The 17,983-nt window shown below is 48.6% G+C and overlaps 1 protein-coding gene across 1 annotated transcript; it reads right to left on the reverse strand.

Moving 5' to 3' along the window:
• Positions 1–1,729: 1,729 nt before the first annotated feature.
• PRRT2 (proline rich transmembrane protein 2) lies at positions 1,730–8,401 on the reverse strand (the record flags this gene model as incomplete). Its single annotated transcript, XM_083584043.1, has 3 exons — positions 1,730–3,470; positions 6,333–6,465; positions 7,802–8,401. The coding sequence occupies 3 exons, from the start codon at positions 8,399–8,401 to the stop codon at positions 3,460–3,462; spliced, it is 744 nt and encodes a 247-aa protein (XP_083440169.1). The 3' UTR covers positions 1,730–3,459.
• Between the last annotated feature and the right edge of the window lie 9,582 nt (positions 8,402–17,983).

The raw sequence follows: 17,983 nt of genomic DNA on the forward strand, positions 1-17,983 counted from the left end.
GGGGGAGTTTAAGGTCACCCCCTCACCCTAAATAAAGCCCTGTGACATCCTCCGAGCACAGATTTTAAAGGAGGAGGCCATTATACCACCCCTTCCCCCATATTCCCTCCCCCCCTCCCCAGCCCCATTGAATAACAGTCTGAGAAACAAAGCAAAAAATTAGTCACATTGTGCCGGGTGAAAATTCGTGTCTGACACACACACAATTCTTTGCTGGTGCCCTTCCCCCACCCACCCCACCCACCCAGTTGTCTCTGTCCAGTAGCATACACAGTTGTCCATCAGGCCCTTTAAAAATAGTTGTTGTTGTTGTTGTTGTCGTTTGGTATGGAGTGTATGCTCTCTTGTGTATTCCTCCGTCAGTGAAGTACAGTTCGACTCTCCTCTACCGGCGCCCCTTTCGTGTTCAGTTGCTCCGCTTTCCAGTGTGATCTTAACACTCTTCTCCAGCCTTTTGCTCCGCAGGGCTTGCTCGCTCTTATCTGCTTCCCTTCGCAGGACACCCAACACACACACAGTTCCTCTTCCAGCGGATTTTAAACTGGCCTGGGTCATCATTTTCACATCCAGAGGGAGTTTATAGGCTTTGGTGCTTCCTTCGCCAGCTGATCTTATACATTAGCCTTTCATTCTGCAATTCTGTGTATATAACTTTCCCCATCCAGCAGTTTTTCAACTTGTTTTCAGGGGGGCGTGTCTTATCACACATCTCTCTCAGTCTCTTTCTCACTCACACCTTTCTGCTTTGAACCTCTTTTCCTGGCCTTGGTGTTTTCTCACTCCTTAGTTCCTGCTCTGTTTCTTTTGTCACGAGTGTGCGATTGCTGACCTCCCCTATCCATTCTGCCTTTCAAAAATGGCCTCGTGCCAGAACTGAGCAAACACATTCAGATTTCCTGGTGTGGCCGGCAAACTTAATGCCAAAGGGCTTGGCCTAAACAGCTTTCTATGCCCTCCTAACTGCCTCCATTGCCTCTTGTGTGTGCTCCAGTCTGCCCTGTTGCTGCCCTAAATCCATGCCAACTTGGGATAAAGGCAGGATATAAATAAGCAAATGTCTCAGCTGACTCCCACCCCAACCGGATACTTTCAGTTTCTCTTAATCAGTGTTCGGCCAAGCTTCGCTTCTCCTAAATAGCCACATATGTCAACATGACAAACACCAAAATAGCTTAAAGACTAACCAATGTATTATGGCATAAATGTAGTTTGTGGAAGTTTATGCCATGACATTTGATGGCCTTTAAGGTGCCACAAGGCCCTTAGTCTTTTGCAGCAAAAGCAACAAAACAACTTTTTTATTTATGGTGCTTTTTCTTTTACCACTTTAAGTCGGGTTTGAGAAGAAACACAGGGAATGGGGGCTGGGGTAAACAGGATGCCTTTTGGATAAGGACATCATGAAAACCACACAAAAACCATGCACTTCGAAATGCCATGTGTAGGCATCCCCGCTTCTCTGAAAATGTAAACACAACTGAGCATTGTCTCACCTCAAAAACTAATTTATTGCTGCATAAGCTTCTGTAGACTAGAGTCTACCTTATCAGAAGAATGGAGTATACATAATTGGGAGACAGGAGAGGGTAGACAAAGATGAGCAAGATCGGAGGAAAATCTGCTGAAAAAGTACAGACTGTGACAGCTGTCAATGCCCAAATAAATGCATCATCAAAGCTGTGTTGATGGTAACACCTGAATCCTGGCATTGGTAAGCTACGTGTATTAATTGGCTTACCAAGGTCAGGGTGCCTGTGTTATTATCAATACTACTTTGTCAACTAGTTTGCCTACATTTTACGTCATTGTCACAATCTGACCTTTTTGCATTATGTTTCGCTCTGACCTCACTCCTCACCCCGCCATTTAGATGAGCCTGCAAACTCAGGTTACCACTTGATTCATCTGTACATGACAGCTTAAGCCACAAGACACCATTATTCTCTTAAGGGGCCACAGACCTCTTCTGTTGTATTTGCTGCAACAGACTAACAAGGCTACCCCTCTGGAAACAGCTAGACATCCTGCCTTTTCCTGCTTCCATTTAGACCCATGTTCTGCTTTCCTTTTCCCTGCTGAAGAACCCTATGCAACCCAACACCCTGTGGCCCTGCTCTAATACCAGCAACTGGACTTCTAGAGGAAAAAGAGATACCTTGGCCCATGCTCTCTTTTCTTCTGAATGGGGTGCCTACTAATACTGTTCTCTATCCTTCCCAGTTTCATTCATTCCAGCAACTTTCTCATGTAAAAATGCAGCAGTACCAGTTCTATTCCTTCATGACTGGTGGGTTTTTGTTCCCCTCTTGGCTCATTTGCCATTCTTCCAACTTCTTGAGCTGCCCTTTTTTCCCTTCTTCCTCTTTTGTACTTGCGCCTTCATCTTGGAGAGTAGTGTCACCTCTTCCCCCCCCCCCCATAAAACCCACCACCACTCTTACCAGTCTGTTCCCTTCTTTGCAAGGCCCTTGGCTCCTTCTTTCTCCTCCATTGCCTCTTCCACAATTTCCACTTTCACGCTCCAACTTCCACCGGTCCCATTTGTTAGAATCATTTTGCTCAGTGCTGTATTCCCTCGACATTGATTTTATTCATTTCTCCAGCCAATACCATAAATTTCACTGCCGTTCTCTTTCCTGTTGAGTGGCTGGGTGATGGATTCGGTTATACAAGCCAACCTCCACGCCTATGTGTGTGTGTTGCCACCAAATCCAGGCAGCTTTGGCCTCCTTGTTAGCAAACCTCCTCTGACGCAACAGTTAACTCACTGCAACAAACTCCCACCTGCAAAACGCTCAGTGGGCTCTGGTGGGCTCTTCCCTGCTTGTTCCTGCTTGCTGTCTTTGTAAACACGACGGATGAGAGCAGGAGACCTAAGAAGTGTTTCCTCTCTTGCTGCTGCTGGTTCTGTTCATTTGTTCCCAGCAAACATGTAAACATGCTCCCCACCTCCTTCCCAGGGGGGTGGGGAAAAAGAGCTTTTCTCCGGCAGGTTCTTGTAAACATGGAATATCGAAAGAGTTTTATTTGCTGTCGAAATTTGGCAGTGGATGGAAGATGGGCAGATGGGTCATTGGTTGAACAGATGACTGGATGGATGGAAGGAGAGTGAGAGAGAGTGCAGAGAGAGGGAGAAAATGGCGGAGAGGAAAGAGGAGATGAGAATACCTCCCCATCTAACTTTTGTTTTCTTTCTCCTGTTTCACCTTATTTTTGGTTAGCTAAAATCCCTAGAAGGATGGGACACATGCAAGCATAACAAAGACGTTGTTTCTCTCAGTTTCGCTCTCTCGTGTCCCTCTCTCTTTCTCTCTCTCATCTCCGTTCTTGTGCTCCTGTTTTTGCATGGTTCAGAGATGGATGGGGACATGGGATGGATGTTCTGTACTCATGCTGGCTCCCAGCTCCAAAGATGAACGTTTCGGTGCTAGGGATGAAGTGGCAAGTTGAGTGCCGCCTTCACTGGAACACTGAGGGGTTCGGGTGGGGAAGGAGAGGGATTCAGGGGCAAGGCGGGTTGGGGTTGGGGTAGCGGAATAAGAACACAGGGAAGGAGAACAGAAGAAGGAGATTTTTACTACCTGGAAAGAAACATGAAGGGGAAAACATTTTCACACATGCCCCAATTCAACCTCCCCACACCTGGCTTCCACTAGAATCTGGAGCATGTGGGAACAGGTCATTGGGAAAGCAAAATGGAGGCTAAGGAGGCAACGTCAGGGGAAGGTCTGATGGGTGCACTTATTTTCTCCTTTTTTCGTTTTTGGCTGCTTTAGGTATGCTGGCAACAGGAAGCAGGGAAGTTAGGATGGGAAAGGGTTCTGAGGAGACACTGGTAGTTATGAAGATGGCCTGCTGCGTAGAATTAGGGCCAAGGTTGTGGCTGAAGGCCAAGGCCAACATAACCTTACGAAAAGCACTGTGTAATGCGAGGGGAGGGGAGGCTGTAGCCATCCAAATGTTTTTGGGATTCCCATTTCCATCAGCCTGGGTTAAAGGTCAGGCTTAGTGGGAGTTGTAACATCTGGAGAAAACATCTGGAGGACCACAGGTTCCCCATATCTGGGATAATGTGTAATAATTTTGGGGAAAAAATAAGCAATAGCTGTGCTCAGGGAGGGGGTTGCTCTGAAGGGAGGACATGAAAAGCAGAGCATACAGCAAAAGGGATAAAACTGACCATTTCAAGAAGCTGCCATTTCCTCCAGAGGGTTAGGAAGAAAATGGAGGTGTTGGGGACAACTTTATGAGGAAAAGAAAAGCTCTTTTCTTTTGAGAAGGAAAGGCATGGAACTTGCCTCACTCCTCAGGTAACAGTGATCCTGGCTGCTCTCCTGAACTCTCAAAATACTTTTGTAAGTGTACACAGCAGGATATGAAAGGGGTAGGAGAGGCAGTCCCTTTCGTTGATTTGGTTTCTAACCCCCCAAAAAAACCCCCCACCTTTCACACCCTTCTTGAGTTTTGGCAACAAAATGTTGTGGCGTGGAGTGCTCCCTATATTCAGTGTTCCAGCCAGCCATGCTTCCTCCATCCCACGTCCACCCTTGTCTTTCCTTCCCAACAGATAGTAATAATAATAATTTATTATTTATACCACGCCCATCTGGGCGGCTTCCAACAAAATATTAAAATACAATAGTCTGTTAAACCTTAAAAGCTTCCCTAAACAGACACTCAGCATTTCATGATTTCTGAGCATGCTTAGCCCTTCCTGGGCTCCTTCAGGTTGGGGGCTTCATGGAGTTTTCTTCTATTCTCCCCTCCCCCAACATCATCTCCTGGAAAATTCCACAAACTTACTGATCCCTCCCCTTTTTTCTCTCAGTAGCCCCATTTTGGCTACAGAATTAACTTAGCACCTGCATTATATATGTATATTATCTCTCCACTGATAAGCCTCTCTCTTAAGAAGGGCAACTCTTACAAAGATAGCCAATTTGGAGCAGCTTCCCCTTACTTTAAGTGGCCCCCTCTATTCCACTGGCTCAGAGAGAGGTCACAATCTGATACAAACATATATTCTTGACTAGAAATTGCACCATCTGTTTGTTTATTTCATAAAATTTATACACCCCTTGACTATAAAGTACCGTATTTTTTGCACCATAACACTCACTTTTTTCCTCCTAGAAAGTAAGGGGAAATGTCTGTGCGTGTTATGGAGGGAATGTCTACGGGTGGCGGGGGCGGGGGATCTGCTGAAGTCGTGAGCAGAGGATCCATGATTCCCCTTCCTTCCCTCCTCCGTGGCTCGCTTTGAAACAGCAAAGCGGGAGAAGAGCCACTGAGTGAAGAGGAGAGAGCGACAGAGAGCCTGCTTGCTTTACAGGAGCAAAGCGGGAGAGGAAAGGAGCCTTCTCCCCTTATACCCCTCTTCTTCATTATTAGCAGCATCCTTCTCCACCCACCCCACGCATGCTTCTTCTCCCCTGAAACCCCTCTTCTGCATTATTAACAGCATCCTTCTCCACACACCCCACATGTGCTCCTTGTCCCTTGAGTGCTTTTCCTTCCCTCCCCACTTAAAACGTGGTTACAAAGCACGGATCCACATGCATCCTCAGGATTTTTGCACTGGGTCACCCCAAATTCACCATCAGATCACATAACATGTCCATGGCTACATCTTGCACCAAAGAAATCACGCACCCGCTGTTGCCTGGGGCCGCAGTGGTGCAAAAACGTGGTTACAAAGCATGGATGCACATGGATCCTCAGGATTTTTGCATTGGGCTACTCCAAACTCACTGTCAGATCACATGTCTGTGGCCACAGCATGAACCACAAAAATCATACATCCACTGTTTCGTTTATAATATTTTTTTTCTTGTTTTCCTCCTCTAAAAACTACGTGCGTGTTATGGTCGGGTGCGTGTTATAGAGCGAAAAATACGGTAAAATTGGTTTAAAACAATACTTTTCTGACTAAGCGCTGAGTGCTGTGGCAGATGCTGACTTTTTAAATGGCAATATTAAGGATTCTAAGAATAATATATTCTCCTCTGGCCTGATGGTGTCCCACAGGTCGCAGGTCCCCCTCAAAAGCACTCAGGCAGTCAGGATCCAGCCGAAATACGCTGTCAGGTGGCATGCGTGCAAATGAGCCACCATTCGTGTTTCCATCCCTAGGCTCACTATGTCCCATAATGCTTTGCTAAGCCCTTCTCTGGCCAAACTGATCGCAAATGTTACTTTTTCCAAAACCCATGAAATCCCATTCTGCTGGTTTCTTCGTACTGCGGCAGAAGACCGGGCAAGGGGTTTAGAGCTTAAAGGACAAAATGTTTGGACAAGAGTCCTCTCCACCCCCTGGTTCTCGGGATACTCACCTCCAAAGTTGATGGCGCAAGACGCCACGATGATGAGCACCCCCCCGACCAACGCGACAATGCTCAGCAGCTTTGCTACCCGTCCCAGGCGCCGTGCGCCGTCAATGTCTCCCTGCTGGAAGCTGTTCCGGGACTGGCGAGGAATGAAAAAAGAAAAAGAAAAAGGAGCAAGGGTTTGGTGATTGTCCTGACATACAGCCTTTTGGTTAAAGGAAGAACAGGGAGAATTGAAAGAGAAAACTCTACACTTGCCTGTATTGTCAGAGGAAAATGGGCCCACACACAGGGGCCCCTCAGCATGGTGCCACCAACACCCACCCCCAAGGCAGTGTGTGCTTCTGTTTCAGCTGCTATGGCAGCAGCAGCAGCCCCTGCCTTCTGCTGTAGATTTCATAGATCTATAGGCTGGGGCACTGTATTCATCAAGAAAGCAGGCAGTCACCACAGACGATACCACTAGAACAGCCATCCAGGGGGTCCGCTGGGAGGTGAATGGCAGCAGAGCTGGGTCAGGCTGGTGAGGGGCCCTTCTGAACCCCTGGGGCCCTCACCCACTGCCTCACCTGGCTGGCTGCTGGGGAAAAGCCAGGGTTGTGGGGTGAGAGTCTTGCTGTGCTGTCCCAGGCTGGATCCTCAGCACCTTCAACCAAAGGCATCTCTGGCAGCAGGTGAGGGGAGGACCTTTGCTAAAGAGGCTGTCAATCCGCTGTCAGTTCAAGGGGACAGCAGCCAGGGGGCCTGACCTGTCACGAGGGGGCTGCATCAGTGCATGGGGTTTGGGAGAGGACCTATTGCTATGCCATTGGCAAGAAGCCAAGAAGCCAAGAAGTTGAGATCCTTCTTGGCTGCTGCTTGGATGGAAGCAATCTCTGAGCTTCCTAAAGGAAGAACGAGACACAAGAAAACAGAATTTAAGCCTGTGATCCTATGCCCACCTGGAAGTAAACCTCATGTAGCTCAACGGAACTTACTTCTGAGTAGACACAGAAACAATTGTGCAGTGAGAGGCTCGTAGGGTGGTAGTGTGTGCTCAAAATGGATTTGGGTGGATTGTGAATGGTCAGCTGGCATGAGCCGCCAAACCTATTTTGCTACATTTAGCGGGTTTTACCAAATAGGAGACCTGAAGGAAACTTTCTAGTAGGTTGGTTGACTCTCAGAGAGGTGTCCCAGACTGCCTTCTTGTGTGGGTAGATTTATCTGTGAGGAGATGCTCCAGTCTGAGATTTTAAGCAGCAGACTGAGCCACTTCCAAATTAGTGGCCTTGCTCTTTGGCTGAGGAGGAGATTGACCCACAACCTCAAGGGGCAAACGAAAGAGAAAAGTGACAAGGAAGCGCTACTGTGGGGACAGCCTTGGTGCTGGTGGGTGTATCAAAGCAGCAGGTGGCTCTCCTAGTGTTCCAGGACGCACAAACCAAATACACACACACACACACACACACAGGCGCCACTCCCTTTGCACTTACCATGACAGAATACACAAAGGCGACGATGTTGATAGGCCAGATTGGGCAGAAACAGGAGAGGGCAGCAATGAATATGTAGTCTCTCGGTTTCTCCCCAGCTTCACCAGCTGCCGATCCTGTTGCAGAGGCCTGCCGGCTCAGGCTGGCCCGCGGAGACCCCGCGGATCCCGCTAAGTGCACCTGAGACCCGGACAAACTGCCCCTCACGACAGCCCTTGGGCCGCCATTGATGCTGTTCTGAGGCTTCAGGTCATTCAACGACGCCGACTTGGAGCGGGCTGGGGGGCTAGTGGGTGGGGCCGGGGTGGTCCCTATCTCCTCAGCTGAGCCAGCCCTAATCCCCGGGGGGTCCCCATTCTCCTGCGGCTCCCCCACCGTCTCCTCCTCAATGGTCACCGTCACCATCACAGGCGATGCGGGGGTCTCTGGGCCTTTGGGGCTCTTAGGTGGGGACTGCGGCTTGGGCTGCTCCTCAAGTTTCCCCTCCTCCTCCTCCTCCTGGGCATGATCCTCAGGCTTCCCCTGCTCCTGCTTCTCCTCCTCCTTCCCTTGCTGCTCCTGTTCTGGGGGAGCCTCGTTCTTCTCAGCGTCGTCCGACATGGCAGGCAGCTACCTGGATTAGAGGAGAATTAGAGGAGGGGGAATGTTCAGGGTGGAGAACCAGCCGTCTTTCCCCTCCCTGCCTGGTACTGAGTTGAACTTGATCTGCAGAACCAAAGTCCAGGGCCAATGGACTTCTCAACTTGCAGCCAAGTTCCCAGAGTCCTCCAACCCCCTAGCAGCCTTCAGTGTCCCTTTGAGCTGCCGAAAGCAGGGATGGGTGACTTGATGGCCTTCAGAGATGGTTGTGTTCCATTTCTCATTGTTCCTGGCTCTGCTGGAGATACCCCCTCCCAGTGCTTTTTTTCTAAAACAAAATGTTTAGGGGTACTCTCATTTTCCTACTCGTATTGAAATACTGCCCCTCAATGAGGCCAAATTTGGATTCATTATATGTTTAGGGGTAAGTGTATCCCTGCGTACCCCTGGGGGAAAAAGCACTGCCCTCTCCCCTGGATCAGGTTGATGTGCAAAAAGGTTGACTTATCAACGGTTGCAAAACTTATCAACGGTTGCAAAAATTGTGACAGCTGCATATGGGGGAGGGAGGAAATAACATCACCTCTCTTCTATGTGATGGGTTTTTTATAGGATATGGGATGTCTCTGTGAAAATTGCTACTTCTTATTAGACACGTGCTCAAGAGAAATAAAGTATATGATGCTCGATTTGTAAAGAAAGGTGAATGGCTTTTAGCATTATATGGAAATATTAATTCAGCCGGGATGCAAGGTTTTCGTTTGTTTTAATTGCTCCTATATATGGAATAACGTAACAGGTGCTATTCATAGAGCAATAATTCATAGCTACTGTACATGCCTTTCTAACAACACAATTATTTCAGAATATATCAAATAATACAAACTAAAATATGAACAGAATGCCTCTGAATTCGTGCTTTCCCTTTCACCTAAGTAGCTTCAGGCAGGTCTGCCACACCAAAGATTGGGGGTTAGTATTTATTTCCTTCTCTTTCAGCAATCTTAAGCCCAGCATTTCACTATTTATTTCTTTTTACTGTGTAATGGGTGGCACCCAACCAGGTGAGGACACTCACTCAACAAGGCCAACCCAAGACACTCTGCCGCCTGAGGCAAAATAAAACATTGCATCCCCTCTGGATTTCACTTCAGCACTGACAATGGGACTCACATTTGAGTCAGCAGGCTAGTTTAGCAGGGCGCTGTGTGACATACATCACTCTACCTTCTACAGAGAGAGGTGGCTGGGAGGTTCAGAAAGAGCATTCAAGGACTGATACAACTGCGCACCCCCCTGTGACACCTGAGGCAGTTTCCTCACTCTGCCTCATGACCCAGCTGGCCCCACCACCCAAATACACACCATCGCTACCATCACCATCTTTCCAACCAACACAACCCAATATTGCCATTCCACTGAATGGCACATGCGCTGTTAGAAATTAGCCAGGCACCAGGCGTGTTTTGCTGCTGGAGTGGTTCTAATAGCAACTACGTGGATATTTCTGGGCGCCAGGTTGGCGGTCATAGTTTTAAAACCTCTGCCTTAGTCCATCGTTTATTCCGGTTCCATTTCCACTGTGTGTTTCTCCTCCTTGCAAATTGGGACAAGTGAATTGTTGTGAGAGCAAGCTACAGTCAAGTAACGTAGATGAGATCATTGGATCAAAAACTGTAGCATTGGAAAGGACCCCGAGAATCATCCAGTCCAACCCCCTGGAAAATAGACATTCCATTGTGGTGGCTGTAACCTAGATTTAAGGTGCCATTTGACACCTTGCTTATATATCTGAGTTTCTAGCGCTGGGCACATGTCAATCTAAGTGATGCACACAGCCCTTCTGTTACTGAGAGAGCAACCTGGCTCCAATATATCTAAAGAGCCCCTGCGGACTCTTTACTGTTTTGTCCCATCATGATCTACAAGAAGGACTAAGAAACTACTTATAACTTTGTGAAAAGCATTTGCATTCCGCCTTTCGTTTCATGGAGACGCTTGTGTGGGAGACGTGTGTTTTTAGTTGCCAGTGGGAGCACCTAACAGTTGGCACATCTCCAGAGGTAACTCATTTCACACAAGTTGGGCGTCTGCATGGAGGAGGTCTTCCCTGCAGTACCATTTAGCGGACCTAGGGAACCTGTGGCACACTTAACAAGACCTCCTCCACAGATTGTGTTTATATTAAATTTCGCCCAGTTTCTTATTTGGCAGAAATTCAGATTCAGCTTTTATGTTGCCCTTGGAAATGGACTTGGAGGAATGCTTAATGAAGAGCCTGCCAACAAACCCGTAAGGCGAGTAATGTTAAGCATAAACTCAAGGTGCCATTTCAGATTTCAGTAGCGGGTGGATGAGGGTGAGAAAGAGATTTAAGTGGTTGGGAGTTAAGACCTAGCAGCTGGTTTGTGGATACCTTCCTAGTTAAACTGCAAAAAGCAAAACAAAAAAACAACAACATGTACACATACTTTAAGACATACCATTGCATAAAGGAAAATTGTTACGTGTGTGTGTGTAATCTGTGTTGTAATTCTTTTCTTCTTTTATACTTCGCAGTATCTACAACAGTTTTTATTCACAGAGGATAAAGACCTGCCTCACCCCTTTTTGAATGCAAAGAGATCTCTGGCAAGCGCACCTTGTATGCATCTCTATTCCGTTGCTTAACAATAGGCTACATAGTGTACAGAACCAGAGAATGGGCTTGAAAGCAGCTAAGTGCTCCATCACATGGGGCCGTCCCTGCCTTCCCTGAATGGCGTTCCTAACGCCAACACTCCAGATTCAATATCTAGGCTTTTCTCTTTCCAGAAACAAAACTGGGGAAAGCAGTCTTTGAAAGGAGGTAGAAATGGAACTCAAACAAGAAATAAATGCTCCCGTTTTAAATCAATAAAGTAGCTGCAAACACTAGCCCACTTGAAAACACACACCAAAACAACTATTATCAAGGACATGCACAGAACTAAAGGCATCCTCTTGCCCAAGGCACAGCTCTTAGGAATTGTGAGAAGGGCTAAGTACAAACGGAAGTCTGGAAATAGCATTAAACTGGCGGCTCTGGTCAGTGGACCACTTCACACATAAAACGGACTCCCTGACAGGGCCCTATAGCCAAAGGCAGCTCCTTTGCAAATGTACCTCTATGATGCATATTTGCAAGCAGGTGTTTATTGCATTCCCTTCTAAAAATGCCCTGCGTAAACTGGCCTTCTGGACTGCCTGCACCACAGCTAACAGTGCAAACAAGTGGACCCACCATTCATCTTTGGCTGATACCCCACCTATACCTGGAAGCTGCCTTGGACCAGATCAGACCATTGGGTTTTTTCCACTGACTGGGGGCAGGTCTCCAGTGTTCCAGTAAGGAGCCTTTTCCCAGTCCTTACCTGGAGCTGCTGGGGATTGAACTTAAGACCATCTGCATGCAAAGCAGATGCTCTTCCAGCTGAGCTACGGTGGTTCACCTACCACTGGGAGATCAAGGCACTGTTTTGCATGCTTTGGTGGCTTCCAGATTAGAGCCCTCTGAAGCCCTCCACATGTGCTTGAAGATAGTTTGGAAACTTCAGCTAGCGGAAAATGCAGCAGCAGGCCACCTGTGGACAGATGTATGCGACTGTTCTTAAATATCACCTGTTTTGAGACATCTGCCCTTAAAATCCTAGAGGTTTAGAGTCCTCATGAACTCCTAAGATCTTCTGATGAAGACCTGTTGCTGATGCTCTATGGAGAGGTTGGATTCACTCCCAAATATGGGCAGCGTCTTCTCAGTTGCAGCTCTGATGTTCTGGGAACTCTTTAGGAGACAGGTGAATAGTTTCTCCCCTGCTGTCTTCCGAAAACTGAGCTAAAATGTTTATTTTTCAGAAAGCCTTTAGAAATCAGTTGGTTTGTTATGCTTTGTTTGTTTGCTGGCCTAAGCTCCTTCTAAAACTGTTGTGGCTTTTATCATTGTCAATGTTTGTTGGCGTACAGTTTTTGTGATTAAAATCGTAAGCCGCCGTGCAGGTTTTTTTTAAAAAAGAGACACACATGTGATAACACAAACAAACAAACAACTGTACTTCCTGGTGGGCATCCTGTGATCTGTTGGGACACTTCCCTGGCACGTGCTGCAGTGCCTCTATAGTTGTGTAACACCAAAGCAGACTCTCATCATATACCAGGCTGTTAACTGCAAAGCATTATCAGAAGACACAAGGTCCCAAATGAATGTGCGAAAGCAGAGCTGTATGCATGGTTATTTACGTTTCTATCCTGTTTTTCTTCCATCATAGAATTCAATATGATGTACATCTCCCATCCAGGCAGTCACCAGATCCAGATGTGCTTAGTTTCATTGAGTGGCAGCCTTCAGACTGCACTCTAGAGCTCACAAAGTCAGAGGAGACCAAGTCAAAGGACACACACAACACACACACACACAACTCCAAAACATCCAGTGTAACAAATACCTTGCATCGGCTTATCAGCAATTGGAAATGATCAGGACAGTTCACATCTGATCCAAGGAGAGAGGCTGTAGAACTGGTATGCAGAACCAAGAGCATCTTTCGCCACAGTGAGATGAGCAAAACAGAAGCAGACTCTCACTACATACAGGGAATGTATATGCAGAATTGAACTGCGGGTTGGTATTGGAGGGGAGCAGTAGGGGCTGGAACCATATTGAATTATCTTAAATTTACTGATTCTGCAGAGGAGAAATTAAATCTTGGCAGGCATAATTATTCCATCAGACTCCTTCCTAGGTCATGCTAGCCTCTGCTTAGGTGAGTTATCACTAATCTCCACCTTAAATCCCTTTCCACCAGAATCTTCACAAGGAAATTTCAGGGTGGGAACTGACCAACCTTGGTCCCCCTCTTCTTTCCCCCTTCCTTCAATTCAGTTCTTTGACAGAGGATAGACCATATGAGTGATGCTGTGGGTTGATAATCTTCAACAAAAGATGTTACAACTTCTGCACTTTCAGGTCTGACCTACCTCTTGAAGATCTGGGGCGCTTGGCCTGGACACAGTATACTGTGATGTTAAAATGTGCAAAGGCAATGCAATTTTAGAAGGTATGATCAGTTGCAGGGAGAGGGAAAGGGCATGGATCATCGGAAGAAAATAGAAGCTAGAGGGAGCTGGTATAGATCTTGTAGAGAGGAAAAAGGAAACCTTAACTATGTGAAGGGCACCAAATCACATGGGAGGGAGAAGAGGGGAGGGGGTAGGGTGGATGGGGAAGCCCCATGGGCCATCTCTGACCTACAGGCCAGAGGCAGCTCCCCCACAGCTGACAGACTGTGCTAATTTCCCTGTGGATACCACTGGGACTGATCCTGATTCAAATGGAACTTACTCTCACAGGTAAATGTGCATACGATTTGTAGGCAGACTTTGGCTTGATTATGCTCAGACTTCAGAGCACAATCCATTGGGTTTCCTGCAAAAGCACCACTGAAATTAATGGGAAATATGAAATATATTATTTGGAGGGAAGCAACAACCAGGGGGAATTTAGAGTTCTTCTCTAGAGGCAGAAATGGGTTAGAAAACCATATGCCAAGGATGCAGGAGGCTGTGTTCATGCATTCCTTCCTACAATCTGGCCAAAGCTGTTTTAGTCCCCACCCCCCTGTTGTTTGTAAGAGGGAAGAGTGGCAGGGATATGTTTTTTTTCCCTCTTCAAAAAGTGCTACAACAATTGTCATGATATACTGGTTCTCATTACCATGTTCCTGCTTCCTGACTGACACACTCTTTGAACGAGACACAGACAGACAACATGATTAAAACACTGGCTGGCACAAAGATGCCATAACAGATTCTCTGACTGACACAGCCATCCGATTATTATGGAGCCTGGAGGCATGGAACCCCTCCACACGACCAAGGCAGTTGTGCTTGACATCCTGCTCCTTGCTGATCCACATAGTGCAATGGGCATCCACACAATTTCTCTAGTACCCATTCAGCAGGCACACCAAGAAGGCTGACATGTGGCACAGCCACCACTTTGTGCAATTCAGACGCACAGGGACCTGATTTGTTCCCAAGGCAGATTATTATTTCATGACAAACCCCAATGCAATGGACATTGATCCTTAAAACCATTACCTTATTTCCACACACTTGCATGTGTCCTGCACACATTTTGATTGCCTGCTGTGCAGCAGATGTAACCACAGCAGTAAATCCTGGCCCATCACATAGAGATCTTTGCCTGACACCTCCGATTAGCCTGACCAGCCGATCTCTGTGCTTGACAGCCTCAACAATTCCTTCCCAGTTACTGGCTCTGGCAACCAGCTGCTGCCTTCCTCAAATGGAAGATCTGCCATGGGGAGGCTGATTCCCCATCTGTTGAAGCCGGACACCATTGAAGTCATTCTGACAGGCCCCATGGTCAAGCCACTCTCTCCTTCACCCACCCACAGCCGTGCCATTACATCACATCCTTGGTCCACTGCTAAGCATTTTCTCTTATAAGAAGAGGAGACACACACACATAGCATAGTGCTGATGCAGACTCTCCTTTGACTTAGGGTAGTTCTGTGTGCTTTGTCCCTCTCGCCAGTCCACCCTCTGCAAGCAGTCACACGTTATGCTTGCTGCAAAGACCTATTAGGTGGCTTAAGGAGAGCCGTTGCTCTTCCAACAGCTTCTTCTGCCAAACAGAATGGGGATTGTTGTACATTAAAGCATGCAAGCATCATAAAATCATCTAAGTCTCATTTATACATCAGATAGCTGGAGAGTGAGCTTGGAAACCAGCTTGGGGGGGTCACACATCATAGAGAGAGTGCTTGACCCTACCTTAGACGGAATTCCCTTTCTCAGATAAATCACCTGTTTAGGGACAGAGGATCTCACGTGTGAATGTGTCCTGTGCTTTACATAGGCAACATCCCTCCCTCCCTTCCCTTTCTCTAAGACCACACCCAACTGGGCAAACCCACCTTGGCGCCCCCCCCCCACATCAGAGCCGCCCCTCTCTTTGGGCTGCTTCCACACACCCAAGCCCCACACAGTCCCTCCTTCTCCCTCCTCCTGTACCAGGGGCAGTTTCTCCCTCTCAGCATCCATCCACAATCACCTTCCCACCACCCAAACCGCCTCCCTTGGGGACTCCCGCTTCTATCCTTCATCTTACCCCTGGTGGGAGCTCACCTCCACAAATCCTTCCCTCCTCACCTGTTTTGCCTCGCTGTTTACGCCCCCCTCTCCCCCTCCTCCCAGTGACTTCACTCCCCGCACCCGACTTCCCTAGATCACACGGCCAACGCCTTCCGCTACCAAGGACAGCTCCTTGCAACCCTTTTCTAACTCCGAGACGCGCCTGTATCTTCTACTCCTCCCATCCAACCCGGTCCCCAGCTTCAAAGGGGAAAAGCAACCCCTCTTCTTCAACCTGCCAACCATTCACTGCCCCCCTGCTCACTAAAACCCCATTCAGAGAGACTTATGGGGAAATCCTGCACGGGTCTACTCAGTAGCTGGTCCCATTGAGTTCCTCGGGACTTACTTCCAGGAAAGAGAGTATCGGGTTGTAGCTTTAGCAAAGGCTCGCCACAGCCCACCCCTCTGCCCCCTTCGTCTCCTCCTAAACACCCACTGCCCTCCCCCCTCCATTTATCTCCAACTTCCCTCTCACGCCCTCCTTCCTTCACACCCATTTCTGAGCAAGGCTGAGCCAGAGCTTCTCCACACTCAGCCTCCCTCTCCCACCTCCCTTAGCCAGCCCGTCCAACTCTTCGACCCATTTCTCGTTAAGGAACACAGGCGCGCGCGCGTATACACGGGATCGAGACCCTCCGACATCTCCCCCAGCCCCCAAACCAGCTGCTTTCTTCCTCCTCCCTCCCGCTGCCGCCCTCCTTTTCCTCGCTGCACCTTTCCCTCTCCAGTCCCTTTATCCCATTTCTGTGCCCATAGATGAAACCAGCAGCCGGCGAGGGGATTCGGTTGCCCTACATATCCACCCCCCACCCACTACTCCCTGCTGCCCCGCCCTCACTTCGCATCCCTACACCCCACCGCCAGATGCCTCCGTGAACCCCCCATCTTCCAGCCCCACCGTTTCCATCGCCACCCCTTGGAGAGTGCCCCCCCGCTCCCCTTTTCCCGTTCACACCCATCTCCGCCTGCTCCCTTCAGCACCCCCCCCCGTCTCCCCCGCCCGCTTGCCGCAGCACCGTTATCCTTTAAGACAAATAGATAAAGAGGGTTTGGGGGGGTTAAGGATGGACCAAGGCAGGGTCTCTCTTCTCCTACCTGGGCTCCCGGCTGTGTCCAGTTGGCAGAAGGGGGTGGGGTGGGGTGGGCAAATGGCTGGCAGGATTAGTGCCCCCCCTTACGCACACATCACACCCCTCCCTTTCTGCTGTATCCCTCCTTCTCTCCCCTCCCCTTCTCTCCCTGGCTTCAGAGGGAGGAATAGATGGGGAAATGCAGCCTCCGCCCCCCTTCCCTCCCCCCCCCACAAACCCACCCCTCTTACTTGCTCACTCGGCAGCTTTGTCTGCAAAGACGCCCCTTCCCCTCCCTTTGCACGAGTGTGTGCATCAAATGGTTTAATCGACCCTGCTTCTTCAAGGCAAGCTGGTTGAGGTTGGGGGGAGGGAGTTGTGGTTTGGGTTTTATGAAGAATCAGCTGATCGGGCGGGGGCAAGACATTAGCAGAAATGGTGTTGGTACTGGAAGCGTCCCACATATTCTGTATCTCCTCTCCACCTCAACCCCCCTGGAATACACCAAAACTTCACGTCAGCAAGCCACAAGTGCAATGAGCATCAAAGGACTAAGAAGTCCCAGCACCGCCACCATTGCCTCCTCCTCCTCAGGGACTGCCCAGAGGCACAAATGTGTGCTGAATAAAAATGGGAGCTGTCAGATGGGGCTGAAGGGTGCCTGGGAAGACCCCATGGGTGGGACTTGAGGGTGCGGGACTGAAGGGGACCCCAGGCTGGGCGAAGGAGGGAAACTGTGCCCTCCGCCCAGCTGAGCTCAGCAAGATGATGTGGGAAATTTTCTGCACCAATCTGTTTTTGGGGAATCCTGGCTCCACAGCCCTCCCTCCTCCCCCTCCGGGAGAAAATTATATAAAATCTCTCGCTTCCAGTTTCTCATCCATTATTTATAACCTGCCCCGGCTGCTGCACAAGGGAGGGAGGAAAGAGCCCACAATTAACCTGTCTCGCTCACACCATGCCACAGCTCCAGTGCAGCATTTGCTGTCTACCAACCAGCAAAAAAACCCACTGCCACTGCCGCCGCCACCACCACCACCCAGATGTCCAGCCACAAGGCAGCATTTGCTCCTTCTCCTAGAAAGGGGAGTTTGATGCAGCAACCATGAAAAAAAGAGAAGAGATCCTCCTGGGTAATCACAGGAAGCAAGGAAGTGCATTGGGAAACCCACTTAGAGCTGAGAATTGCGACCTGGTGCCAGATCCATTAGACATTTTAAATAGGCATAAAGGTCCTGAGAGGAGATTCTGATGGTGTAAGGAGGTAGGCAGAGCAAGAGAGACCAGCAAACGTAATACTTCCCCCTTTACACTCAAAGTGACACAGAAACGGTCTGACAATAAACAGACAAGAGTG

Source organism: Podarcis filfolensis, assembly GCF_964270895.1.
Source record: "Podarcis filfolensis genome assembly, chromosome: 13".
Taxonomy (NCBI): Eukaryota; Metazoa; Chordata; class Lepidosauria; order Squamata; family Lacertidae; genus Podarcis; species Podarcis filfolensis.